The sequence below is a fragment of the Furipterus horrens genome, unplaced genomic scaffold, assembly GCF_987537825.1.
Source record: "Furipterus horrens unplaced genomic scaffold, mFurHor1.1.pri manual_scaffold_9, whole genome shotgun sequence".
NCBI classification, from domain to species: Eukaryota; Metazoa; Chordata; class Mammalia; order Chiroptera; family Furipteridae; genus Furipterus; species Furipterus horrens.
This window is the reverse complement of record NW_028327179.1, coordinates 103,108,850-103,136,730: the sequence shown is the minus strand read 5'-3', so window position 1 is coordinate 103,136,730 and position 27,881 is coordinate 103,108,850. Positions and strand designations below refer to the sequence as shown.

At 48.8% G+C, this 27,881-nt stretch overlaps 1 protein-coding gene across 1 annotated transcript in view; it reads left to right on the top strand.

Annotated features, from left to right (window-relative positions):
- The window catches only part of NCAPG2 (non-SMC condensin II complex subunit G2), a 42,290-nt gene that overhangs the window by 4,820 nt on the left and 9,589 nt on the right, over positions 1-27,881 (top strand). The window contains exons 5-18 of the mRNA XM_090287743.1: positions 697-831; positions 4,489-4,583; positions 7,419-7,488; positions 9,286-9,372; positions 11,700-11,795; positions 12,334-12,459; positions 13,889-14,068; positions 15,302-15,454; positions 17,865-18,087; positions 18,309-18,412; positions 21,665-21,838; positions 26,033-26,103; positions 26,963-27,116; positions 27,191-27,364. Coding sequence (XP_090143869.1) covers positions 697-831; positions 4,489-4,583; positions 7,419-7,488; positions 9,286-9,372; positions 11,700-11,795; positions 12,334-12,459; positions 13,889-14,068; positions 15,302-15,454; positions 17,865-18,087; positions 18,309-18,412; positions 21,665-21,838; positions 26,033-26,103; positions 26,963-27,116; positions 27,191-27,364 — 1,842 coding nt within the window. The remainder of the gene's footprint in view (positions 1-696; positions 832-4,488; positions 4,584-7,418; positions 7,489-9,285; positions 9,373-11,699; positions 11,796-12,333; positions 12,460-13,888; positions 14,069-15,301; positions 15,455-17,864; positions 18,088-18,308; positions 18,413-21,664; positions 21,839-26,032; positions 26,104-26,962; positions 27,117-27,190; positions 27,365-27,881) is intronic.

Here is a 27,881-nt window from a genome sequence, read left to right as displayed (position 1 = left end):
TTTGTCTCTGATGTTCCCCACCTCATCTCTTTCCTTCCTTGGGGAAGGGTTCTAGAAATGCACGTCATGGGTTAGTGGTGTGAACTTGGAGCTCTTGTTGCACATTGCCAGCAGCCTCTAGCCAGCTCTGGCCGCTCACGTTCCTCCATCCACGCGTGAGTCTCCGAGGAGCATTAGCAGTATGGCAGGGCCCTCAGCTGGCTGACTTCCCCGACTGCCCTGGGAGCAATTGGAAATGATCCTTAAGCCACATTGATTTGTCTTTTTGAAATCTATTTTCCAGTCCTTTTTGTTTAACTTTTAAATCACATCTTCCTAATGTTCTGCATCTGCACTGTTCACTGCAGTAACCACTGGCCACACGGGGCTACTTAAATTTAATGTAAACTGTAGAAAAGGAAAAGTTTGGTTCCTCAGTCACAGACTCAGACCTCTTCACGGGTCAGGAGCCGCTGGGCAGCCAGGCGCCAGTGTCTGGCGTGCTTTGCCTGTTTTAAAGAAGGCTTCTCTAGAGTTGCAAGTGACATTTGCAAATGTTTACGTCTGTTTTCTCTTGTCATTCTTCCTTTTTGATAAATAATCGAGAATTGTAATTATTTGTGATTACATTTTCTTATAGCTAATTTGAAATGTGACCTTACTGTTTATAAAAAACCCTCTTAACTTCTTGTTTTTCTTTCTTTCTGTCATTCCTAGGGTGCAGACATAAGTCGGCTTTGGCATATTCATCAAGCCTTATATTGCTTTGATTATGATTTGGAGGAAAGTAGAGAAATTAAAAATATGCTACTCGAGTGCTTCATAAGTGTTAATTTTATCAAGAAAGAAGAGGTAAATAGAGTTTTCTTTTTTGGCATATTTGTGAACTTTTTTTTAAAGATTTAATTTATTTACTTTTAGAGAGAGGGGAAGGGAGGGAGAGAGAGAGGGAGAGAAACATCCGTGTGTGGCTGCCTCTTGCACGCTCCAGCCAGGGCTGTGAACTGCATTTGAATGGATGTCTTCTCTGTGTTCACGTGTTTGCTGTTAGGGCTGTGCTTGGCTGTCAAGGGCTATAATATTGATTGCACAGTTTTTACTGCGTGATGGTACCAAGCAAACATTCTGCAAGTCATTGCTTATTTCATCATTAAATCGGATGGTGACAGGGGGCTGTGCCAATCCTGGGGGAACCGTGATTGCATTTTAAATTAAGAGTGATTAAAAATAAGGTTGAGAAAGCACTTCCCCATGGAGGAGGTCTGACCCTCTGCCTTAATTACAGGTTAACACATTGACTGCTACACTAGAAAAAGAATAGTTTTCCCTGGAGCCACGATGTTTTATTACGAAAATAGAATAAAAGCATCGAGAACAAAATATTTCTTTGTGATTTGATGAAAAAGTAATGGGAAAACTTGGAAATAATAAAGGAAGTGTTTTTGTTTACATATCAGATTTAGTGAAATTTAAAGGTTAAAATATATAGAAAGTAACTTCTATTCATCTGATCCACATTTTTAAATCGCCTGTATTAATTTAACAATAGCACCATCAGTAAGGAAGATTCTCACGAACCATCTGCAGGGTTTTATCCATGAGGCCACTCTTCACGTACTTTGTATGTTACAGCGTGGGAGCGTGAGCTGCCTGTGCACCACGAGGCACCCAAGGCAAAGTGACGTGGGAGTTGTGTACGCTTCACACAAGACTCCAGGCTTAAAACTAGGGTGAGCTAAATATAACTCATGTGGCAGTTAATGTGTTAATTGACACATACTCAAAACTATCATCACACAGTATTCCTGATTTCTTTTTTCTGCCCACCCAGTAAGTCCAAAGAGAGGCCCTGGTCCTCGGCTGCACCGTCCGTTCTGAGCACGCGAAGTGTGGCTTGTTACCCTGTGGCCTTCAGTGTAAAACACACAGGGACTCGGGCTTAGTGGGAATTATGCCAGCACAAGGCCAGTTTGTTTCCTCTCTGTTCCTGCCTTCCACCCCACTCTGGGATTGTTCTGAAGCAAATCCCAGACGTCACCTGGAACGGTTTTTTTTTAAGGGGCGGGGGTAGGAGAGGCTCAGCTTCTGTGATTGGTGGTCTTGTGTGAAAAGCTCAACATTGTGGGACATGCTGGCCCTTCCTGCCCCGTGGGCTCTGGACGAAGGGCCCCAGCGGTGTGGCCACGTGTGCCCACGCTGCACAGCTGGGACGCGCTCTCCCTGCCCAGGCTTGGCTCACGAGGGCTCTGGTGCTCTAGCCTGAGCCTCTAGCGCAGGACGGGATGGGGAGGGCCTCCTGTCACTTTTGCTTAGTGCCACAGCCCAGAGCCCGTTTGTGGGCAGGGACACTGAAGGGACACAAAAGTCTCGGAGAAGGCTAGCTGTCTGGGTTTGGGTTTCCATTAAGAGGGAAAATAATTAAGGCGCTCAGAAGCTATGAGCTGAAGTCTTACAAAATAGATATATTTTCTTTATCTTAAAAAAAAAAGCAGTATGAAAAGGAATGTAAAATGCTTCATTAATATGTTTATTATATATCTAAGTGAAAGTTTTGATATATTGGCTTACCTAAGTATATTAAAATTAATTTCTTCTCTTTCACTTTCATTAATGTGGCTGCTAGAGAATTAAAACTTGCACAGCTCAGGGACGGTGCTGACGTGGTGTCGCAGGTCTTTCTGGGGTGGTTTGCTGAGCCTGACTGGGTTCCCACGGTGGGGCCACACAGAAGACGTGCTGTGTGCAGGATGCAGCCTTCCCGATGCTCTGCTCGTTGCTGGGCAGGCATACCCTGGAGGCAGAGGCGGAGCTGGAGGAGGGGTGCCCGTTCAGAAGCTCCTACCTGGAGAAGCTGCTCCAGGCTGCCCCTCTGCACAGTGCACGTCCCGGCCAGCCAGGGGCAAGGGCCCCGCGTGGTTCCTGCCCGCTCTGACCAAGACCTTCGTCCCCGGCTCCGGGGGCTGTGTTCACGTCCCTGCTGGCGCTTCCTGAGGGCTGGCCTCAATGAGGCCACTTCCAGCCTCGCTGCTTCTCCTGTAAAGTGGGTACAGCCACTGTGAGGAGGCAGGGGTGACGCTGCAGAGCCTTTAGCACAGCGTCTGGCTGGTGCCGCGCTCGCAGGACGCGCTCTGGCTGGGCGGCCTGCTGTTGTCACGTGCCATCCTGTGAAAGGACAGTGGTCACGCGGCCTGGGCCTTGATCTCCAGGACTGTTAGGAACTTTGGGGGAGAGGAAAGAAGTAGCAGATTCAGACGTGTGACCCTGTTTCCATTGGCTTACACATAGCAGTTGATGGATTACGTTTGTTTAAAGTGTGTGTGTGTGTGTGTGTGTGCGTGTGCGCGCGCGTGTGTGTGCAAGTGGCATAGACACATACACACCTGTGAGTGGCACGGCTTTTTTTAACTGACGTGCTCTTTTGTAGTTAAGATATCTACTTAGTTTCCTGACTCATCATTCATTTGGTTAGGTCAGTTTTCAGTCATTCTGGGTGAACAAAAAGTATCCTGTGCTCTACTAACAAGTTATTTGTATTTCCAGTAAACACTAATGCTTTGTTTTGTTTTGTTTTAACAATTTATTTATTTATTTTTAGAGAGGGGAAAGGAGAAAGAGAGGGAGAGAAACATCACTGTGTGGGTTGCCTCACACGCGCCCCCAACTGGGGACCTGACGTGCAACCTAGTCATGTGCCCTGACTGGGAATCGAACCAGCGACACTTGGTTCGTGGGTCAATGTTCAATCCACTGAGCCACAGCAGCCAGGGCAACACTAATGTTTTAAAACTAGCCTTTTGCATGCATGGTTCCCTGCCGTTTGTGTGAAGGTGGGTTGCATTTCCGTGGTGCCCATAGCCAGCGTGGGGCAGCAGTGAAGAGGTGCTGTGCACAAGGGATATTTGGCAGATGTGTTTCATGCCCTCTGCAGTGGGTAAATATGCTTGCTTTTGAGGTTCATATGTGTATTCAAGTAGCATGCACAGAAATTCACATTACGTGGCGTGTGTGTGCTATTTGTCCTTGGGACCTATGTGCATTTGAAAATTCTAGCCTCCTAAATTTGCAAGTCCTGTTCTCATTTATTAAAGATGAAATGAGCTGATGGTCAATTCCATTCCCACCCCAGAATGCGAGGTCTCAGGTGTTCTCTGTTTTAGGGTATGTGGCTGCCCGTGACAGCCAGATGCACTGTGTGCGGACCGCCTAGTGTAGCTGCGGGGGACGTGGTCACTGCCTGTCTGCGCAACCCTGTGGTGGAGCAAGGACGGGGCGCAGTGTGTCCACTGCCCACCCCACCTTGTCCTGCTGACGCGCTGTCACTGCGAGGCTCCCTCTGCCGACCCCACACGGCAGGAGCCGCTTTCCTTAGCTCAGCTCCAGTCTGTAGGTTCTGAGTGATGATCACACGAGCTTCCTCTGTTATTAAACATTCAAAGAATTGTTTTTTCTTACTTGCAACTTTTTATTTGGTTTCAATTTATCATTATATCCTATTTTCTTAATTTATAGGGAAGAAGATTTCTTAGTTCTCTCTTTAATTGGAATACAAATTTTATTAAAATGATCCACGGGACCATTAAAAACCAGTTACAGGGATTACAGAAGTAAGTAATTTTTAAAACTGTTATTGATTATGCCATTACAGTTGTAATAGTTCTAATAGTTGTAATAGTTGCCCCCTTCCCTCAGTCAGTCCCCACACCGTGTCCATGTCCATGGGTCACGCATATAAGGCCTTTGTCTCTTCCTTCGCCTTCCTTCAACCAGTCCCCTCCCTCCTCCCCTCTGGTCACTGTCAGTCTGTTCCTCGTTTCCATGCCTCTGGTTCTGTTTTGCTCGTCAGTTTATTTTGTTCATTAGGTTCCTCTTACAGGTGAGGTCACAGGGTGTTTGTCTTCAGACGCCTGGCTTATATCACTAAGCATCAGACTCTGCGGTTCCATCCTCGCCGTCACAAAGGGCAGGAGCTCCTTCTTTCTGCTGCACAGGATTCCATCATGTGAATCCATCATGTGATCCACTCACTCACTGATGGGCGCTCAGGCTCTTTCCAGCACTTGGCTACTGTAAATAGCACTCCCATGAACAGAGGGGTGCACAGGTTCTTCTGAATTGGGGTTTCAGGATTCTTCGAGTATAATCTCAACTGTGTAATCACTGGATGAAAAGGCAGTTTCATTTTTAGTTTTTGAGGAACTTCCATACTGTTTTCCACAGTGGCTGGACCAGTCTGCATTCCCACCAACAGTGCATTAGGTTTCCCTTTTTTCCGCATCCTCACCAGCACATGTTTGTTCATTTGTTGATGATGGCCATTGTAACTGGTGTGAAGTGGTATCTCGTCTCGCTGATGGCTAGTGATGTTGAGCATCTTTTCATGTGCCTGTGGGCCGCCTGTATGTCCTTGTCTGGTGTATCATTCGTGCTGTTTTCATCGAGCTGATGTTTTCTTTAGCAGAGCAGAAGCATTTTAGTTTGATGTAGTCCCATTGGTTTATTCTTTCCTTTATTTCCCTTGCCCCGGGAGACATATCAGCCAAAATATTGCTACGTGTGACACCTGAGATTTTCCTGCTACGTTTTCCTCTGGGACCTTTATGGTGTTCAGCTTACATTTAAGTCTTTGATCCATCTTGAGTTTATTCTGGTGTGTGGTGTAAGTTGGTGGTCTAGTTTCATTTTTTTTGCATGTCTCTGTCCGGTTCTCCCAACACCATTTGTTGAAGAGGCTCTTTTTGCTCCAATACATGCTCCTGCCCCTTTGTCAAATATTAGTTGGCCATAGAGTCCTGGGTTTATTTCTGGGCTCTGTATCCTGATCTATGTGTCTGTTTCTATGCCAGTACCAGGCTGTTTTGATTATAATGGCCTTGTAATACAGCTTGATTCAGGTATTATGATTCCTTCTACTGTGTTCTTCTTTCTCAGGATTGCTGAGGCTATTTGGGGTCTTTTTTGGTTCCTTGTACATTTTTGAAATATTTGTTCTAGATCTGTGAAATATCCCATTGGTATTTTAGTAGGGATTGTGTTGAATCCATCCATTGCGTTGGGTAGTCCCTACTACCCCAAATGATGATCTCAGTTCTTCCCATCTGTGAACATGGTATGTGCTTCCACTTGTATCTTCCTCAGTTTCTCTCTTCAGTGTCCTATGGTTTTCTGAATACAGGCCTTTTACCTCTGGTTAAATGTATCCTGGGTACTTTATTTTTTTTGGTTGCAATAGTAAATGGGATTATTTTCTTAGTTTCTCTTTCTGGTAGTTCCTTGTTGGTGTATAAAAATGTCATCGGTCTCTGAATATTGACTTTGTACCCTGCTACTTTCCAAACTCATTTTTTGGGTCTAGTTTTTGATGAAGCCTATAGGGTTTTCCACGTACACTGTCATGTCATCTGCAAATAATAAAAGTAAGTATTAAAACTAATATTTTGTGCTGTCTTAACCTGGTTTTGAAAGATTCTATTTGAGCCAACTTTTAATAGTTATATTGATCTTTCAGAAGCTTTAGAAATTACCTCTCATGTTATTTATTATAGTCTGTTTTGTAACTGGATGTTTTTTTCCCCCTGTATTGGAAATTATTCTTTTTCAGTAATGACATTAAGATTAAGATGTTGCTTTGTGGTAGTTCATTAAATAGTTAGATTATTCACCAGTTAAATCTGAGCCTGGTTGCAGTGAAGCCCCTCTCACTAGCACATCTGCTGCCCTTTGGGCGTCAGGTTTGCTCCCCATTTACTGAGCACTGAGCGGGAAGAGCCCTGCAGGGGAGGGGGCTGAGAGGCAGGCCCAGGAGCCCCCCGCCCCCTTCCCCCAGAACCAAGCGCTCGTGGCAAGGGTCTGATGTTGGCCAGTGTCGAGGCCAGTGCGAGATCTGCTCCAGGCTGGCCACCTTGTCTGTGCTTTAGGTGGAACCCTCACTCTCGAAGTGGGCCTGCTGCAGCATGTCCCTCCTCCAGAAGCTGCAGGTGCCGGTGGGGGTTCGTCCTGAGCCTCTGATCGGGGAGCCCCCGCTGCTCACAGAACACATCCTGAGGCCTTGTTTGCAGGACACTGGGGCCGACCCAGCAGAGTCCTAAATGTGACTCCACAGTCACTCTGGTAGTTTAAGGAACTCATAGCCTGCAAAGTTTTAAAATGTTTTTACTTAAGAATTTGATTCTAGGCTTATGTTCTCAGAGTCTCACAGAAAATAGTAAAGTTCTGGGGAAGCCTTGCCTGAGAAGGAAGAAAATAGTTTGCTATTTCAATTCCCCCTCTGAAAACTCTCCTTTTCCTACATGCTGCTGTGGATAGCTAACAGGTCTCTACAGTTGCTTTGCAAAGCACTCCTCCAAACTGAGGTTCTTTTTCCCTGGGATAAGAGAGTGCCTGAAATGATACACATAGAAGGTATAATTCTTTGCATTAAATTAAAAAAATTTTTTTAATAGGTCTTTGATGGTGCACGTTGCAGAAGTTTATTTCAGAGCTTGGAGAAAGGCTTCCGGGAAAATATTGGAGGTATTTTCATTTTGTTAAATGTTAATGCTTATTTTTATTATATTCTCCTTCTAAGAAGTCATGGAAGAGTGATTCAAAACCTGCGCCGATTCTCTCTGCCCACGTTGACAGTGTTTTGGTATATTGGGTTAAGCAAAACATATTATTAAAATAATTTCACCTGCTTTTTTCTGTTTTTCATGTGGCCACTAGGAAACTTAAACTGGCATTTGTGGCTCACCTGTCTCTGTTGGGCAGTGCTGCCTGGGGACCTCAGGCTGCATTTTTCGGTTACATTGTTTTCAAGAATTTAAAGATACTCATTTTGAATATGGCTGACCTTTAATGATGGTGTAACATCTGTATTACATAATTCACCATTACAATGAAGCATTCAAAGGCCCTGTTGGAAAAAATCAAAAGAAAGTGTCTTTGTCTGCTATCCCTTACATTTTTCTCACCCTAGGTTCTCAAATGTGTTTTCTTTTCCTCAGAGTAAAATTTGTACTTTAAATCAGAGAGGGGTCTTTCCCTTTGGGGAGCGGGCCCTGAGTTGGTGGGGGGGCATGGTTGCAGGCTGAGGGGGCGGGTGCCTGAGACTGGGAGTTGATTTTCTGTCCTGCTCTCCTGCCCCAGCTAAGCTTGGTTTCTGTTACAGGGCTCACCACTGGCTTCTTCTGGGAAAGCAGATTATCAGCTTCTAGAACTGGGAAAGGGTAAAACCAGGGCATTGCTGTGCAGTGTTCGCATTGTTTTATTCCCGCATGGAACTCGTTCACTGGCAGGAGTAGTGGCGCCCCCCCTTTCTCCAACAGTGGTTTGGAAAATAGAAGTTCGTTATCAAGAGCTTAGTTGTTCGACTAGATCTGTGCAGAATGAGCACCAGCAGCTGTGCTCTGCGTTTGCTCCAGGCTCCCAGGCGGACAGGCCTCCGCTCTCCTGTGCGCCTGTCGTCCCCAGCAGAGTGAACAGTTATGAGGAATTTTTAAAAATAAGCCATATTTACATTTCTCAGCTTTGATTCAAAAATGGCTTTTTATAGTTTTCTGGGGATCAGGGTTCAGCAAGTCTCCCAAAGGCACTTGCTTACGTCATTTCATCACGGAGAGCGCACAGCCCTCCCCCCTTTCACTTTGTAAACTGTGCCCTCGGTGTAGTGAGGAAGCCGGGTCCCCTCGGCTGTGGCCACGTCCTGTGGGGTCCGTGTTCTGCTCAGCTTGGGGCACAGGGAGCTGAGAGGTGGCGCTGCCGTCTCCCAGCTCGTCACATGTCTGGCCGTGTGTGGTGGTGCTGGGATTTGTGAGTGGCTTCAGGTGAGGAAATATTGTCCGAGGTAGTGGGAAAGAGCTTACTATTAGTAAGAGGCTTTCCTTCTCTCTCCTAAAGCCATGGCGTCCGGGCGCACAGACCAGATAGTGCCTTGGGACCCTGGGCTGCTCCTGGTGGCTGGCCCTGCCTGTCTGCTGCAGCCCCGCCAGGGCCCGTCTTGGGCACTCTGCCGTCCTGGCCCCCACCTTAGTGCTAGGGCAGCGTCGTTCTGGGAGGCTCGGAGGTTATCAGCCGCAGGGCCCAGCCTCTCTCAGTCTCTGAGCCCTGCTGGCTTAGGCTGCCATTTACCACAAAGTAGTATTTCATCAAATAAGGTAGAAGAAGCTCAGCGTTCTGTCTGGTGAAAATTATGGAGAGGTGTACACGTAAAACCCGGCTCTGGCGGCAGGAGATAGAAGGGGAGCAGATCAGACTCCCGGGCGCTCACACTGCTGTCTGCCCGTGGGACACTCACGCTCCGAGCGTCACTGCCTCGTGCTTGTCCTGCAGGTGATAGAATGCGACTGCATCCAGGACCTCATGTACCACGGGATCCACCTGCCGCGGAGGTCGCCAGTGCACAGCAAAGTGCGCGAGGTGAGCCAGGCCCCTGCGCGTCCCCTCTTCACGTGGCCTCTCACCTCTCTCCTTTCCAGGCCCTTGTTGTTTACTAAGTGTAACAACGCGACGAACCCTCCGTGGGTGGCCGTCCTGCGGATTTCTCAGACTCCTGACCTTGGAGCCTGGCAGTTGTGTCCTGCTGCCCACACTCTGATTAGGGACGCAGAGGCGTCCTGCTCCAACATCAGAACTTATCTTAAGCCGCCTTAATTCAATTCCGGGACGTGAGAATGTCCGGGTCATCGCTTTCTAACTGCCACTACTGCTTTTTTCCAAAACGAGGATACTTGAGATGATGATTATTTACTTTGATGCATTAAATTTCCAGTTTGGTATTCTGCAAACCAAATGGAATAATGTTAGTTTCTCTTGGTAAAATTTTGTTTTTAAGATGTCATCTTAGACTTCAGACCTGGAGTCTATCCTTACGCCGTAAATAGCCTGACTAAAGAAGGCCCTGCGGTCAGTGCCGTGGCGCCTGTAGGTGTCTGGTGACCCCAGGACTCTTGGCAGCGGGGCTGGAAAGGCCCCTCTGGTATGGTGACCAGCAGGTACTTTTGGCAGCTGAGTGTCAAGAAGCAAAGTGCACAAAGGCTACCTCTCTACTTTTTTGAATAGTGAAATTGCAGTTACTTGTATAATGTAAATTACTAATTATGTAAAATTTGAATGGGTAAGAAAACATTTCTTTGTGTTATTGGTGATTTAGTTTGAGTTATCTAAATAAAGATAAAGAGCCCAGAGATAAGAACCCCTCCCACCCCCCCACCCCCACCCCCACCCCCACCCCAGCGTGGCTTCCTTGAGCTGCAGGCCCAGTGTGTGGTTTGGTGCTTCAGGTTCTGTTTGGTCGTAAGGAGAGGCATCGTGTTCAGCCACAGATCGGGGACGTGGGCGCTTCACTCTTGGTACCAAATGACTAAAGACTTTCTTTTCATACCTGGTTTTTCTGCTATGGTACCTGAGTAAGATAGTGTAAGTGTAGATATCACTATTTGGTAAATTTATGGAAAAATGCACAGAATTGAAGAATGTAAGATTGTACTTTCAAATGAAATGTATCCCTAGACTCTTAATTAATCTTGCTGCTTATCGCACCTAGTTTCTTCCTCACATTCTTTTTTGAATAAACATTATATTTATATGATAGTTATTTTATTGATATATTGAAAGAAGTTTCAGGAAATGCTTCAGAAGTCATTTGAACGTAAAAAATCCCATATCATTGATGAAAATCTTCTAAAATTAGATAATAGTAATGACTGCACAACTCTGAATATCCTAAAACCCATCGAATTGCACACTTTAAAAGAGTGACTTTTATGGTATGCGAATTATCCCAATAAAGCTGTTTAGAGACATTCCCTGGCCTTGGTGGCTCAGTTTTTGGAGCGTTGCTCCAGAATCGAAAGGTTGCGGCTTCAACTCCCCGTCAGGGCACTTGCAGGTCGATCCCCAGTCCAAGTGTGCGTAGGAGGCCGCCACTCGATGCTTCTCTGTCTCCCTTCTGCTCTAAAAAGCCATGAAAAAAGTGTCCTCTGGTGAGGATAAAATAATGTTGCTATGAAGCTAGCGTATCCTGATGCCAAAACTTGATGATAATATATACACACAAAAAACTATGGGCAGCACAATCAGTAAAAGCTCCTAAATAAAATAACAACCAGAAAACAAAACCCCAGACTGTAGTTCTCTCAGGGTGGAGCTGATTCAAACTCACTTCAAGTACAGGCTGTCGTTTCATGGCCTGTTTAAGTTCTTACTTGCCGCTTTTTACTAATGCAGCCTTGGCCCCTGGAGCTGGGACGTGGGGCTGGGAGGCAGACGTGGTGGCTGTTGGGGACAAGAGTCTGTGGGGAGCGGCAGGGAGGTTCTGGCTGGGAGAGAAGGGCGGAGGGAAGAGCAGCCCCTTTCTGATGGTTCAGGGGGTTTGGGGAGCACTGGGCGGTGACCCTGCTTTGGAGGTCCGCATGCGCCTTGCGTGGGGGCCCATTGTTGCTCTTAGACCCAAGCAGAGGTGTAGCCGGCTCCGTTAGAACCAGGGCTGGCTGTGGAAGCCGCTCTGCCAGACTGCCTTTCCTTCCCACCCTGCCGAGCGTGAGGCTGTCGGGACGTTGGCAGGACACTGACCTTCACGTCCTCAGCCGTGGGAGCCCTGTTGGTGTCTCTGCGGCGCTGTCCTCAGGGAAGAGCTGTCAGAAGAGCCTTTCGGTGGAGAGAGCCCACGCTGTTTTCCAGACAGGATCTTCGATGCTCCTTTCCCGAACAACATTACCTTTGTTTTCTTCTCTCCTTGGCGCTAGGTGCTGAGTTATTTTCACCAACAAAAGAGAGTTCGGCAGGGGGTGGAAGAGATGCTCTACCGGCTGTACAAGCCCATCCTGTGGAGAGGACTGAAGGTGCACACACTCCGCAGTCCCGTGCCAGATGGGCTGGTTCTCTTTGGGATCCGACACTCTAACTCACAGTGTCACAAGCCAGTGACAATAGGCCTGGAGGCTGGGCGCCTTGTGACACTTTGGGATGAATGTTTTATTCTTTTATTAAAAGCATTTCTCAGGCCCATTAAACTGGGAGTCTCAGTTGGAAGGGGGGTGGTCGTGCTCAGTAACCAGCACAGGTGGTGAGGTCTGCAGAGCTGCGCTGGGTGTCCTGGTCCCTCATCAGCCCCTGCTGTGACTGGGGGGGATGGCCAGTGTCAGTGACACAAGGTGGGCTCTGAACGAGCAGACAGTCTTTTTATATCTCTTGACACTGAACTGAGTTTGGCTGAAGCCGAGGGAGGTCTCACAGTGCAGCCTGTTGACGGGTTGCCGTTGCCTTTACCTCAGACGTGAGTCTGTGCTGAGATGCCAGGGGGTGGACGCGAGGGCCTCGCACTGACGCCCTTGAATGGTGTCTCTCTGGGTCCTGAAACAACCTCCTTCATTATTCCAGGCCAGAAACTCTGAAGTTCGCTCCAATGCTGCGCTGTTGTTCATTGAAGCATTTCCTGTTAGGGATCCAAACTTCAGTGCTGTCGAAATGGATAGTGAAATTCAGAAACAATTTGAAGAGCTCTATGTACGTATTCGTGTAGCTGAGCGCCTGGCGGCGTCAGCTCTGCCTGGCCTGGTCCCCCGCAGCTGCCCTGCCCCCCGGCGGCAGGTGTTGTAGCCGTTGGTGTTCTTCGGGGAATTCATTCTCTCCCTGGTGCCTCGTGTGGCACGTGGCCCACAGTGTCCTTTTCTCTTCCTCCTCGTCTCCTTTGGAACGTCTGATTGTTTACTACTCCCTGTCGTCGTAAATGTTTGATGTGTATTCTTATCTCCCCAGCAGAGCTAGTAGGACACAGAGGTTCACAGCCCCCGGGCTTGACTCCACTCTCACTTAATAGCTGTGTCACTTCGGGCAAGTCGCTTTTCTGACTCTTCACCTGTGGACCGAGGAGGGCGAGGCTGCCGACTGCAAAGGTGTGGGTGGGATGTGGGGACTGAGCCTGGGCGGAAGCCGGCCCACGGCACCCCCTGCTGCGGCTGTTTCTGCAGAGGACGGAGTTTCCGGCCCGACGTTGGGGTGTCAGGGTGCGGGGTTCACTTGGGGAGTTGAGGGTCTTCCTCCTCTCGCTGGGGAGCGCTGCGCCTGCTCGTGTCTCTGCACCCCTCACCCTGGTAGGCTTCCTAACACGGGTGAGAAATATCTTTCCTAGTTTCTAGAAGAAAACTGTAGACAGAGATGGAAAAACATGCCGTCATGATGAAGGTTACCCGTGGCACTCCTAAAATACTTCATTTTGTTTGCTTTCTGAGTGATTAGGACAAATCTCAGATGTGCAGGAGGTTGAGATTGTAGTGTGATGTCCCTCTCCAGCTCTGTCCCCCGCACCCCCTTTCTTGTTTCTGTTGCTGAAGAAGCCAGGTCCTCCTTTGTTTCCCACAGCCCTGGGAGCCTGTCGCTGCTGTGCCACTGCTGTGTCCCTCTGCCCGTGGTCTTTCTTGGTAGTTAGAGCGGATGATAGGAGTTTGTGAGGCTTTGTTTGTTGGGTGCTGAGGGGGACTTCTGTCGGGGGACATAATGTCTCGTCTCTGTTCTATTAGCAACCGGACAGCCACTGTCTGGATTAAGTCGTCACAAGTAGGATGACGTCATTCTGGGCTCAGCAGCCCAGCTCTTTGGGGACTCAAGGGCGTTTGTGTAGGCAGCGTCCATACCAGGACCGACCATCCTCTGCACAGCCCCCAAGAGTGGAGCCGGCCTTGGAGGCCCCGCCATCGCCAAGCCCTGTGGGCGGGGCTGGTGAATTGGGCACCGGTGGGCCTGGACGGCCTCCTGCAGTACTAGACTGAGGAAATGCTCTGTGATCAGAGACCATGAGTCTGTGTGGGCCCCATGTTTCTGTAACGTGAGCTTGTGATCAGTGGTGAATGTCCAGACCGCTCATGTGTAAAGCAAATATTGATACAAAGGGAACTGATTTAAGATTTTTAACCCTTTTTCCCCTTCCTATTTATAGAGCCTTTTAGAAGATCCTTATCCAATGGTCCGTTCTGCAGGGATACTTGGTGTTTGTAAGATAACTTACAAATACTGGGAAATGATGCCTCCGACCATCCTTGTTGATCTCCTCAAGAAAGTAACCGGGGAGCTGGCGTTTGATACAAGCTCAGCCGATGTACGCTGTTCCGTCTTCAAGGTAAGATTGTAAGTTACATAAGCAGTATTTATTTATTATAGCATAGTTAGAAAATACAGAGAAAGAAAAACTTAAAAATCACCCATAATTCTCAGAGATATAGCACAGTTGACATTTTTGTTGTGTGCCCAAAGTAAGGTTTTATAAACCAAATTAAAACTTTTCTACAGCCCTGGTCAGTGTGGCTCAGTCGGTTGGGCATCGTCCTGCAAAGTGAAGGGTTGCTGGTTTGATTCTTGGTCAGGACACAGGCCAAGGGGCAGCTAATCCATGCTTCTCTCTCACATCGCTGTTTCTCTCTCTTTCTCCCTCCCTTCCCCTCTCTAAATAAAAATAAATAAAATCTTTCAAAAACGTATTTTCTACAAAAATTACTACTTAAAATAGTCTTCAGTGGGTGTGTGGGGGGTGGGCACAGCATTTTAGAATAGGAGCTGTATGTACTAACATTTTAAAAAATTATTATACATTAAAATTGACTTTCAATAGACTGTACGTTCTTTGCATAACAACCTGCAACTCTCCCTCCTCCCCTCACCCAGTCTCACTGGTTATCAGGACACGTCCATTCTTAGTCCATCTGCAGCCCCATCTGTCATCTCCCACAGTTACTTTGAAGTGAATCCCATTGTATCATCTCATTTGTAAATACTTACTTATGATCTTTAAAATAAAAAACATCCTCTTTTTTTAAGAACTGGAAGGAGAAGTGGTAGGCATATCAGTCTTCCAGCAAGTTGGTGCCTGGACCGAGCTTGGGCGGGTCACTCGGCCGTCTGTCTGGGGGGTGTGGGTGCAGCCGTGGGTGGGAGTCCAGCAGAAGGGCCGCCTCTGGTTTTCATGGAGGATGGAGTCAGGAGATGCAGAGAACACACGTGCGGGCTGTTGCCATGGATAAAGGCCTCTGGGCCCTGGCTTTGAGCACAGCTGGCTGTGGGGCCGCTCCACCGCAGTGGCTCTCTCTGTTGCTTTCCACTCTTGACAGTCGTTCCACAGCTGCTCTCATCTCGTCCGAGTCAAACGGTGGATGAAGCTTGTCCGTCGTTGAAGCCGTACTGACTCATTAGAAGTACGTTTTTATATAAAACCGTTTTAGAAAAGCGCTGTTTTTCTGCAGGTGTGTTTACTTATTTCACCAGCAGTTCTACTCAAGATGGAACTGGATGTTGTCTTGCCTGAACTGTTTTAGTGTATGTTCTGAGTTTGAAGTGTTACCTTCCTCCTTTCTTGCAGTGCCTGCCGATACTTTTGGATAACAAATTAAGCCACCCGTTACTAGAGCAGCTTTTGCCAGCCCTCAAGTACAGCCTCCATGACAACTCGGAGAAGGTGCGCGTGGCCTTTGTGGAGATGCTGCTGAAGGTCAAAGCCGTGCGGGCTGCGAAGGTAGGGTATCCAGGCCTGTTACAACAGGTCTCTGACACTTTCTTTCTGAAAGGCTTTGTTGGCATGGCCCAGGATTTGGGCACAGGCTCATGTGTCCCTCAGTGCAGGGCCAGCAGCAGGGCCTGTGGTGTGTTCGGGCGATGAACTAATGCTCTGACTGAGGAAAGGAACAAGCTCCTGTGGAGATGCGTCTCAGGTGGAAGAGAAAGCAAGTGTAGACGCCCCCTGTGTGAATGGGGAGCGTGAAGTATGTATTTGCTCAGGTGTGCGCAGCACCTCCCGGGCAGACGCCAGGAAGTCCGTGGTAGTTGCCTGGGTGCAGGGCCGGGTGTCTAGGGATGGGCTCTGTGGAGGCCTCGTCTTTTTGAATTTTGAACTGTGAATAGTTTTATGTTAAAAAAAAGTGTATTTTGTGTGTCCTATGTAGCAAGAATACCCTTCTCATTCCGATCCTCCTGCCTTGGCGCTGTCGTTGCGGACCACTTGGCACTGTGGTCAGTTGCTGGGCCGGGCCTCACGCCTGCACGCGGCAGCTCCCGGCCCTGGCCTGTGCACCGCAGCCTCTTCCTCCAGAGCTCTTGGGCTGCCTCGGTCCTCTGCATTTCCATGTGCTGTTTAGGATCAGCATGACAGTTTCAAAAAGAAAGCTGCTGCAATTTTGATTAAATTTGTTCCCCCTATTAATAATAAACTATAGTTCTAAACCTGACAGGGAAGTGTTTGGCTTAGTGTTGTTTGAACTGTAAATCTGTTTGCACAGGATTATGGAGGTGATGGCTGGTGAGGAAATAAAGAGAGCAGTAGTTTTCACCTTATTAATGAGTCTCCCCAAGAGAACAGAAGAGACGGTAAGACAGCCAGCAGGCCTGTGACCCGGAGTTTGGGTTTTGTCTTAACGAGGTGCGTCTTTCAGCTTGATCTTAGCTCTGCAGCGGCAGGGCGGAGAGTGGTGTAGCGGTGAGCTCTCTGCAACGGTTGTGATGGACACACACACACACTAGCTCTTGAAATCAAGGTCAGAGGTTGATGGGCCTGTGGAGAGGCAGCTAACAGCAATGAGTGGCTGATTGTCCACCAGGTTGGAATGACGGCCAGTTCGTGGTCCTGCTCACGGTACGAGTGGCCATGTTCACACAGCCGCGGTCTCTCGCACCCACTGTTGGAGGCACGAGAGTTACCCTTTCTCTTTACTTCCACTGTGAGACACACCAGGCTGAGCACAGGGACTGGAGCCAGTACCATTCCGCAAGGCCCTGGGTGGGAGGACTGACCCGGGCAGACAGTCAAGGACTCAGGAGTGGAGGTGGGGCCTGGGAAACAGCAAGGGTCCAGAGTGTTACTGAAGGTTCTGGTAGGTGGGGGTGATTGTTGGAGCCAGGTCCTTGAAGAAGGGACGTGCCAGTGATGGCATCCCTGTACGCAGGTGAGAAGCTGTTCCAGGTGTAGGATTTCCAGATGGTAAGTGCTGGAGTTAGGGTTCAGGCCTATTTTCTTTCTATTATTCTGTGGTAGCTTTGTCTTGTCTTGAATCTCCTGCTTAGAAACTTGGCCCTTCCCTGTGGGGGTGGCAGCTCTGATGCTGTGAGCAGAGAGCAGAGGCGACTGATCTGTGTGGTTATGTGGCAGCAGCTGAGAGCGGGCCTGGAGGAGGCCGGGTGGTCCCTGCGCCAGGCGTTGCTGAGCGGGAGGGGGGGTCCTTCGCAGATTCACGGCCGATGGTTGGTCCAGCAGCCCTGGGTGCATCTTGCATCTCCCGGGCAGGGAATGGGGTGTCCACTTAAGCTTTGTATGTCAAAGCTGTTGTAAATCTTTTAATTCAGTTTTCACATTAATGGGCCAAAAGTTACAGTGTGTTAGGAAATTTAAAATGATTAGACTGATGATCACAGCTCTCATTTGAGCTTCCTGTGCATCAGGTCTGGTGCTAATTAATTATAATTAATCCTCCCAGCACCCTTATACTCAGGCCCTTACACATCAGTGCTTTTTAATATACAGATTTATTGACTAGATTTTTCTGAAGAAGTGTTACAGATTCTATAGTCATTTGAAATTTTCTTTCAAGATTATACAGTTCCATTAAACATTTTTTAATTCTTTAATTACAGTTGAATAGAGTATTATATGAGTTCAGGTGTGCAGGGTAGTGGTCAGGCAGTTACGTACCTTACGAAGCGACCCCCCCCCCCCCCCCCCCCCCGGTAGGTCCAGCCCCTCCCGCAGCCACTGTGGCGTTCCTGACTCCTCCTGCCCTGGGCTTCACACCCGATGCTATTTCGTAACTGCCAGATGGGTTCTCTTGAATATAAAAGTTAGTTTAGTTTTGATTATGCTCTGGAAATTTTGCTTAAAATACTTTGAAGATTACGAAAACAAGTGATGGGTTCTCTTGCACACGAACTTTCTGCAGTTTTGGAAAATATGCCCCATGGAGCATATTTTGGTTCGTCTGGAACTGGATTCCCGGCCTGTGTGCCGGCGCCTGGTGAGCCTCATCTTTAACTCTTTCCTGCCTGTGAACCAGCCGGAGGAGGTGTGGTGTGAGCGCTGCGTTACGCTGCTGCAGATGAACCACGCTGCCGCCCGGAGGTTCTACCAGCATGCGCACGAGCACACCGCCTGCACCAACATAGGTACTTCCTGCGCGGCTCCTCCCGGGCCGCGCCCTCCGTGGGGCCTGGCTCGCGGCACGTGTGCCTGGTGCGGCCGCTTCAAGGCTCCGTGCGTTGGTGCCTCGCTAGCGGTTTCCCTGTAATAGCACTCGTAATTCTTTGGGATTATAATTTTACTATAAAATAAGGTAATTTTGTTGACGAAATGTGTAAGTTAACTATTGATTATCTTAAACATTTAGCAAAGCTGATACATGTGATCCGCCATTGCTTAAACGCCTGCATCCGGAAGGCGATCCGAGAGTGCCAGGAAGAGGACGAGGAGCGGGAGAAGGAGAACGTGAGTGTAAGTAGGACAGGCACGGGGAGCACGGGGCCTTGCCACCCCTGTGTCCACGGCCTGAGGTGTGCGTGTCGGGCCCAGGGCAGGCCGCCCCAAAGACCCCACGCGGCTAGAGCTAAGGAATCCAGGTCTGAAAGCCTTTATGAACAAACCAGGTACCCCTCTCCCAGCTTACCACCCAAGGCCCGACCTTGTGTTCATTTACGCACACACGTTAAGTTTGTCTTCCTCCCGTTAATCTGGTTTTAGGTCAACTAATTGTTAGTCCAGCCTTAAGAACTCAAGGGAGGTGGGGGGATTCTCTCCATCCCCAACGTTAGGAATGCTTTTTTCCTAGTTATTCCTTTAGTATTGAGATTTTAACTAATTATTTTAGAGGATCATAAATAATGTTTTGGGAAGAATTATCGCATATTCTTTGTAGTTCATTGTGGAGTTTTGGGTAGGATTTAATACAGAGGAAACTTATTATTGGTAATACCCTGTCCCAAATTTCCTTTGTCTTACGCTTCTCTGTATGTTTTCATTTTACCTGGGGTGGTGTACCTGGGTTGGGTACTGGACATGACCATGTTTTAGTTGGGTGATGGCGCTCTTAACCCTGCTGTAAGATTCCCCTAGAAACACCTTCGGGGAGAGTTTCTGGGACTGAGTTCTATTTAGAATTCTCTTTTAAAAAGTAATTTATCAAAGGGATTGTTTGGCTGCTGTTTTGTCAGAGTCCAAAGTGACCAGTCAGAGCACGTGAAGAGAATGTTTAAGGCTTAGACAGACTGGCTGCTGTGAGCCCTGTCTTAAGCTCGTACGCAGGCTTGCGTGCTTACATACATTGAAAGTAAAACCTTGGGGTAGTTTGGTGATGCTGAGCTCGGTTAGGAAACTGGCCTCGAGAAGGCAGGCACTGAAGACTGTCTGCGCTCCGGCTGAGCCGCGTGAGGCTTGTGCGCCGCCCCGGGAGAGCCCTGGCACCAGGCCGTCCAGCCTCGCTCCCGCCGTGTCCACCACCTCAGGGCTGACGTGTGGCTTTGCTTAGTCACTGGTCTCAGGCTGTCGGCCGCATGTCCAGGGGAGAGTGCTGCTCACACGTGTGCGCTTGGACTCACAGCTTATGTGGCACGTCCCCACCAGTCAGGGCCACGGCTGTGGGGCAGAGAGAGAGGGGAGCATTGGAAGGGTGGGTCTGCCTTTCAGCTGAACCGTGGGCCCTGAGCACAGGCGCGTCAGCTCACAGGCCTTTCAAGCCTGGGTTTGGGGAACCCTGGGCCGAGAGCATTCGGAGCGGAGCTGGCCCTGCCGTCTGTGCTGGCCGGACGGGGATTCCTCTTCAGGGCTTTTCCCTCCGTGTGTGGACTGCGTGGGCAGGTTCTTCAGGAAAGCAGCCCCATTGCTGCTGATGCAGCTTCAGAAACCTTAGCTGAAGGCGCCAGCAGGGCGGGAGGGCTGCAGCGTGTGTGGGGAGCAGAGGCGGCGGCAGGGCCAGCCACACAGACGCGTGCGACGGCACAGGTGGTTTTGCAGAAGAGCGAGAACGTAACTTAGGGGGTGGCAGTGAGACTGTTAATGTTTTCAAATCCGGAAGGAATCCTTCAGCCTCATTGCTAAAAACCTAGACGTTGATGAAAAAGCTTGTGTTTTATTAAGTTTTAGGTCATTTTTTAAAACAAGGTCTAGAAACATGCAATTTTTTATAAGCTATGCTAGAAAAGAATTAGTTTTTCATGTAGATATTGTCATTCTAAGAATATAAGGCTAAAAGCAAAAGTTTCTGAAGTGTTCTTTTACATTTTTTTCATTACCATCTATGAAAAACCAAAGATATTTCTGCTGAATTACAAAGTTGGCTTCCTCTTTAATGAGGTCTCACTTAGCAACTTGGCGTATTTTTGTAAGAAGTAATTAATGGCTTTCTCTGAGACTTTTGTGATAAGGCTGCTATGCTAAATATCGAGAAATAAAATTAAATACAGAAAGAAATTCTGTTAATATGTTATTTGTATTCTTACAGTAAGACTGGTAGTTTCATTGCCTTTGTATGTGACTCTCCACACCTCATTCATAGTATTAAGTACCCATTGAAAAATGTAACTAGACAAAAACTACTTTGTATTTTCTGTGTACCCTTGTTAATCAAGTTTGTTTTCCATACATTTGAGTAGGTGACACATAAACACCCACCCCTGAAGTGAGTCATCCTTTGTGTCTCTAGCTGACCCCCCTTCAGGACATGGGGTCGGCCTCTTGCAGGTTCAGGCTGCCTGCAGCAGCCACCACAGGGCTCTGTCTGTGCCGGGCTGGTGGGGGCACATACGTGCGCAGCCGGCAGGGATGGCGGAAGGGGGGTTTGTCAGAGCGCCTTTGTGGATTAGGCCAAGGTTCAGATGATAGAAAGCCACAGTTACTGCTCACTGCCGGCAACAGTTGGGACGAGAGTAGGTATGTTATTTTAAAAGCAATCCAAGGAAATCCATGAGGAGTGGGGTTGGTCGTTACCAGTTATCACAGCAGGTTCTGGCATTGCCCCTGCTGGTCTGTGGAATGGCGGCTTGTCCCCAAGTTTCAGTAGCGATCACACTGAGTAAATCAAAGTTTATTACCACCACCCCCCACCACCACCCCTGTCTGCTCACCCAGAGATCTGTGGTGGGAAGTGATACCCTTTAACAATCAGAAGATTCAGTACAGGAAAAAGCATGCTTTTTACTAACCAGGGTGCTGTGTCCCTAGAGGATGGTAATAATGTAAGCACTTTGATTGTTAGAGGGTTTTTAATTCATATAAATTGTTTTTTGAAAGCATATAGGGTCTCCCTGATCAGTGTGGGTCAGTGGGGAGGGCATCGTCTGGCAACACGGAAGGTCGCTGGTTCGATTCCCAGTCAGGGCACAGGCCTGGGCCGTGGGTCCGGTCCCCGGTTGGGGTGTGAATGAGAGCCCACTGATGGATGTTCCCCTCTCACATCGCTGCTTCTCTCCCTCCCTTCCTTTCTCTCTAGAAGTAAATAAGTAAAATCTTTTAAAAAATAAAGCATATAGGGTTAGTTCAGAATGTATTCTTTCTTGGGTGGGCTTTTAAAAATGGATTAACCACTTAGAGATTGTTAAATACAGAATAAACTCCTGACGTGAAAATAGACTTGATATTTTTTACATTTCTGCTTTAGGTCTGGAGTTCTGAGACGTACTTTCAAGTAAAGTGCCGTTATCTTCGTAGCTGTTATGATTTGGCCCTGTCACAGTAACAGTGTTTGTACCTCAGGTGCTGGACAAAACCCTGTCGGTTAGCGACGCCGCGTCCATGGCAGGCTTGTTGGAGATCATTGTGATTCTCTGGAAGAGCATTCACAGCAGCATGGAGAAGAACAAAGAGGCCAGACGCTACACCATCGACAAGTTTGCCTCTGTGCTTCCCGAGTACCTGAAGGTGTTCCAGGTAAGACTGCATGTCTGGAAGCAGGGGTGTTGGTCTGACACTGGAGTGCAGTCAGCAGAAGTGCCCAGCACATCTGCTCGTCTGTGGGAGGAGGGGCCGGGCCAGCTCTTACCTGGCAGGGAGGGTGGCCTCTCATCTCTTCAAGGGCAGAGGCCACAGCCTTTCAGCCTCATGTCCCCAGCACCCTGGGGAACATCAAGGGTGAGCCCCTGATTTTTCTGTTTCGGACACTATTTGAGAATCCAGTCTGCTCTGCTGGGAGCTGAGAAAGAGGAGCATGTGAACACGGAGCTACTCTGCGGGCACCCTATAAGCAAACGGGTTTCTGGAGTGCTCGAGTGGCGTCTGCTCTCGGGTCAGAGAGAACCATGGGTGTAGCAGCTTCTGTTGGGATGGAGGAAGCCTTCTCGTTCCTTTCCTTTTTTTTTTTCCTAAAGGAAGTTCATTTTTCAAAAACAAGTACTTAAAGATGCCAATTATTCCCAGTTATAAAGAGCTTAGTCTAAATGAGGAAAGACTATAGGTCTTAGTAAGCACCTTCTTTTTTTATTTTTATTTTTTATATGCTTTATTGTTTATGCTATTACAGTTGTCCCAATTTCTTTTCCCTTTGTTCCCCTCCACCCAGTGACACCCCTCCCTCAAGTTGTCCCCCCGCTTAGTCCATGCCCATTGGTTGTGCATATAGTTCTCAGCATCTTCCTGTCTACTCCACTCCCTCCTCCTATGCTTCTTAATTCCTGCACCATCTCCCTCCCTTTCCCCCTCCCCCCAGTATGTTCCCCGTACCTGTAATTCTTTTCCCACTCTCGTTGCCTATTTAGTCTGCCTTTGTTTCGATTCCCAGCTTCTGTTGTTGGTTGTGATAGTTTTCATTTTAATGTTCATAGTTTTGATCCTCTTTCTCCTAAACAAGTCCCTTTAACATCTCATATGACTGTGGTTTGGATCTGATGAACCCCTTCAGTTTTACTTTGTCCTGGAAGCACTTTCTCTGCCCTTCTATTCTGAATGACAGCTTCTCTGGATAGAGTAATCGTGGTTGTAGGTTTTTGCTTTTCATCACTTTGAATATTTCTTGCCAGTCCCTTCTTGCCTGCAGAGTCTCTTTTGAGAAATCAGCTGACAGTTTAATTGGGACCCCTTTGTATGTAATTTTCTTCTTCTCGCTGCTTTTAAGATTCTCTCTTTAACCTTAATTTTTGACATTTCGATGATAATGTGTCTTGGTGTGGTTCTCCCTGGGTCTAGTTTATTTGGAACTGTTTGTGCTTCCTGGACCTGTAAGTCTATTTCCTTCCCCAAGTTAGGGAAGTTCTGCTTCATTATCTTTTCACATAATTTTTCAATTTCTAGTTCTTCTTCACCTTCTGGCAGCCCTATGATTCGGATGTTGGCCCGCTTATAGCTGTCCCAGAGGTGTCTGAGCCTCTCCTCATTTTCCTTGCTTCTTGTTTCCTCTTCCTGCACTGGTGGACTGTTCCTTCCTTATGTTCTGATTTGTTGGTTTGATCCCTGGTTTTCTCGCCCTCACCACTAGTTTCGTATGTGTTTTTGTTCATTTCAGCAGGACTAGTCTTCATTCTTTCCCCGTCTTGTTTAAGATCTGCTGTCAGGTCTGTAAGCATTTTTATAAGCAAAGTTCTGAACTGTGCTTCAGACAGATTTTCTATCTGCTGCTTTGTTAGATTAGATATTTGCTGTCTGGTCAGCTGCGTCACCGGATCTCTATCATGATCTGTGTCATCCTGACCGTTTTGTGTTTACCTTTGCTTCCTGGGCAGGGCTGTCACACCTGCTATGCTATAGGGGGCAGAGCCCTGTGCACTCATCACAGCCGAGCGACCCATCCCACCATGCTGTGGCGTTTTCTGCGGGGGTGGGGGTCCAAGGTGGTTTCTTGCTGTTCACTCTCCGCTGAGAGACCGGGAGCCTCCTCCTCCGTCCCCACCCCCTCCAGGCCTCACAGTCCAAGGCAATGGAGGTCTGCCTTCCCCCACCTTGGAATCACAAGCTGACAGGTCTGGTCTGCAGCCAGGGGTGCTCCCCCAGCGCTTCTCGCCTCCCCCTAAATACGGGTGTCTGTGCTCACCGCTGTCCTGCCTCCCTCACTGCTGCTGTTGCGGACAGCTCAGCTTGACCTCTCCGCCCTGGCTTCCCCCTCCTTCCTGTCCGGACGAGCACCACTTCTTTGTAACTTCATACGTTGGACTTCCATTTATTTTCTGGAACTTCTGGTTATTTCTGGTTTTACGGTAGATGTATTCCTTCTCAGTTGTTGGGGGAGATGGAGCGTGTCAGTCTAGGCCTCCATCTTGGCCGGAAGTCTCCTGTGTTTGTTTACTTCCATGTCCCAGGGAGAGCTGTCGCTCCTGTTATGTTGTAAGGGGCAGAGCCTTAGGGATTCGTCAGTAACAGGCGACCTGTTTCACCACGTTGTGGCGCTGTATGTGGGGGAGGGGTCTGAGAGGGAACAGTGTCACTTGCCCATCACTCACCCCTTTTCCAGGCACTTCTCCCACTTCCGCACCGGACTGCCGCCCCTCTAGTTGCTGCCCTGGCCATTGTTCCCAGAGTGGGTGGGTCTGCGGACATTCTAGGACTGCGGGGGCCCTTTAAACAAGTGTACTCTGCTGAGACCCGCAGTTTCTGCCTCCACCCCAACCCCCCCACTGGTTTGCACAGTCAGAAGCAATGAGGCTTGATTTTCTTTGGTGCTGGAACCGTGAGCTGCATGGTCTGGTGAGGGGCTGGGAACGCTCCCCAGGTGCCCCTCCTGACTTTTAAAAAAACGTGTGACTGCGCTTTCCGCCGGCCTGCTGCTGTTGCCGCTGCTGCCACCACCACACCAAGTCCTCTCCGCCCCGGCTCCGCCCCCCTGCCTGTCTGGATGAGTATTTCCTCTTTATATCTTTGTTTGCTAGACTTCCATGTAGTCTGTCTACGCCTCCATCTTGGCCGGAAGTCCAGTAAGCACCTTCTTGTGGAGAATTGACTCTTGGCTCTTCCGTGAGCTGTGTTTCTGTCCCTGACACATCTCTAAGCTTCATTCTGACTCTGAAAATACATAGCTGAGGCTGCCGCGGTTACTGATACATTTAAAGCTCAAATACTTCCATTGGGCTGAGAAGCCAGCATTATCTCAACAACCTCAGAAGGTCGGCTCAGGCGCCTCTCGGACACTGGATGAGATCGCAGAGCTGTATGGCTGGGGTGTTGGGGAGCCTGAGGGTGGCAATGAACTAATTCCCTTAATTCCAAATGATTCTGGCAAGAGCGCCCCTTCCGCAGCAGCTCAGAGGGCAGTGTGGCTGCCCCGTGAGTGGATGGCGGTCTGGAGCAGGGTCAGCAGTCAGGGCCAGCCTGCGTTGGTGGCACTGAGAATGTGTTTTCATTCTTAGACGTGCTGCACATTTTTGCAGGTTGTATTTTGATGTTGCTTCTGTTTCTGTTTCAAGTCTATTTTAAGGAAAATGATTTCTTTTCATGTAGAATCCACATCCGTCATTCTCCAACAACCAAGAGTAGTTTTTTTACTGTGTTCTACCGTCGTAATCCCAACAGCAACAGTGTAGCTACAGTTTATTCCGCACCAGGTATTCAGGCGGAGAGTCTGATGTGGCTGCATGCCCAGCTCTTCCCCAGACCTTCTCCGTTTCACGGGGAGACTTGTGCCAGCTGTTAGCTTGTGGGGTCTGACTGGACTTAGGTGTCGGGAGACAGTTCCAACGCCTGCACATTTTCCATCAAACTATCCCTTTCTTTCTAAAAGTACTTGATTATTTTACTTAAAATTTCCCTCTGACTAGTTTCATTCTCTTGAGTTTTATGTTCAGGGTAGCAAGTAGGTGCAGGTAAATTTTTTTCCTCTTATCAGTATTGTTTTTACAATGGAAGTCAGAGCCTTAACAGCAAGAAGTCTTGTGTATGCTGGTTACAGAAGGAGCCCCCAGCTCTAGATTGGGGCCTGCGACACAGCAGGTGCTTCACAAATCGTTGCACAAATCAGTACATCACACAGTAGTGGGCTTGGAGAACAGTTACCCAGTGTGCGGCTTCCCAGGAGGTGTAACTTTTCCCGTTGAGTGTGTCCTGGGTTCCTACTGAGCCACTTTGAAGACAGGAAGTTGTGGGGGTGGATTTCGGAATGTCCTAGTGTTCCAACGCCCTTTTGTTTTCCTTTTCTGCTTCTAGGATGACCGCTGCAAGACCCCACTGTTCATGCTGATGTCCTTCATGCCGCCTTCCTCCGTGCCAGCGTTCAGGTGCTCTGTGTGGGGCTGCGCTCAGCGGCACGCAGACACCCCTCCTGCTGTGCAGGGAGAGCAGGGTGCCATTTCCCACGGGTTTTGGAGTCCCAGGGGAACCGTGTGGGACCCGAGCTCTCTGGGCTTTCGGCCGGGGTACCTGTCCAGCTCAGTACGCTGGGACCCCAGAGCCACGCTGCTGCCCCCGGCACGTCATCCGGAGTGGCTGACACGGGCTGTGGCTGCGTGAGCTGAGGAGTTGTGTGTAGGATGCACGTGGACGCGGGAGACGCGTGTGAGAGGAGAGTGCGAACCGTCTCACCAGTTTTATTTATGACATCTCATGTGGCGGCGCGAAACAAGACATGACTAAATGAATTTTGCCTTCATGTTAATGTGGCTACTATGAAATTTAAAATGATACAGGGGCCAATGTTTTGTTGCTCCCATTTTTTGTTCGACATTGTTGCTCTAGAGTGTTGATTATTAGCTCAGGGAAAATTACTTATTTTTATTCATATTGATGGTGACATTAATGTTTTAAATGCTAAACAAACACTGGTACCCCCAGTTAGGAACCTTTGCTCTGGAGTCTGGCAGAGATAACGAGGAAGAGAAAGGCGGGGTTCCTGTGAGCGTGTGGGCGGCGGCTTCACGCTGAGCTCTGGGCTGCACTGGCGCTCAGGCTCCTGAGGCCACTTCCCATCCGACAGTTTGTGCGGGAGCTTGGCCCGTGTGGGGACGGCAGCGGGACGGTCCTGTGAGGGGGAAGACTTGGTGCCCGTAGTTCTGAGCTGCTCTGCCTTACCTTTTAGGGAAGTGGGAAGTTGTTCAGAAGTAAATGTTGGGTCTGACGGCGTGTATTTGACATTTTCAGCTGCAGTGTCATTTCCACGTTAAGAAACCAAGAGGAAGGAGGGGCAGACAGGAGCTACTGCATTCTGTTAGACTGTCTCTGCTCCTGGGGACAAGTGGGACACATTTTGGAGCTTGTCTGTGACTGGCTGCCAGAAGAGCCTCGCCAGAGAAAGGTGAGCTCGCGTCACGCTGCTTTGCATCTGCTGGCGAGGGGCTGTGTGTCAGTGCACTGCTTTCCTTCTCTCAGACTAGCCCGGCGTCTAAGCGGAAGGTGCAGACCCACGATCCGCGTCCCACAAAGCCCCAGCTGGCGCTGGTTTACATAGAGTATTTGCTGACCCACCCGAAGAACCGAGAGTGCCTGCTCTCTGCTCCCCGGAGGAAACTGAACCAACTGCTGAAAGCCCTGGAAACGTCACGGGTAACTGCAGAACAGACGCCTTGCGAGCGAGGGACCCCGTGTAACAGTGGGGGGTTGGGTGAGGGCTGAGTGTTTCTTACTCATCCTGAAGGTGTTCCCAGCGGGAAGGGCACGGGGAGCTGCCTGGTCTCCTCCCGCCGTTTGCAGATGAGGACATGACACTCTGGTGACTAACAGGTGTAGGAAGGAGGGCTGCCTGTGGTTTCCAGGAAAAGTGGGGGAGTGTCCTCTGGCACAAGTGGCATTACCTCCTTGACATGCTAGAGGGATGTCCCCTCCCTCTACATCACCACAAGCAGACCCGGCACTGCTTCTGGGAGGTGCGCGGTCAGTGATCTCAGGCTGGAGGTTTCCGCCCTCCCTGCCCGTGGGAAGAGAGGAATATTCCCAGGGAGCTGCCCCCCTCTCTATCTCATTTTTAAATCCTCACCTAAGGGTATGTTTATTGATTTTTAAAGGGTGAGGAAGGGAGAGAGAGAGAGAAACATCGAAGTGAGAGTGAAACATTGGCTGTTTG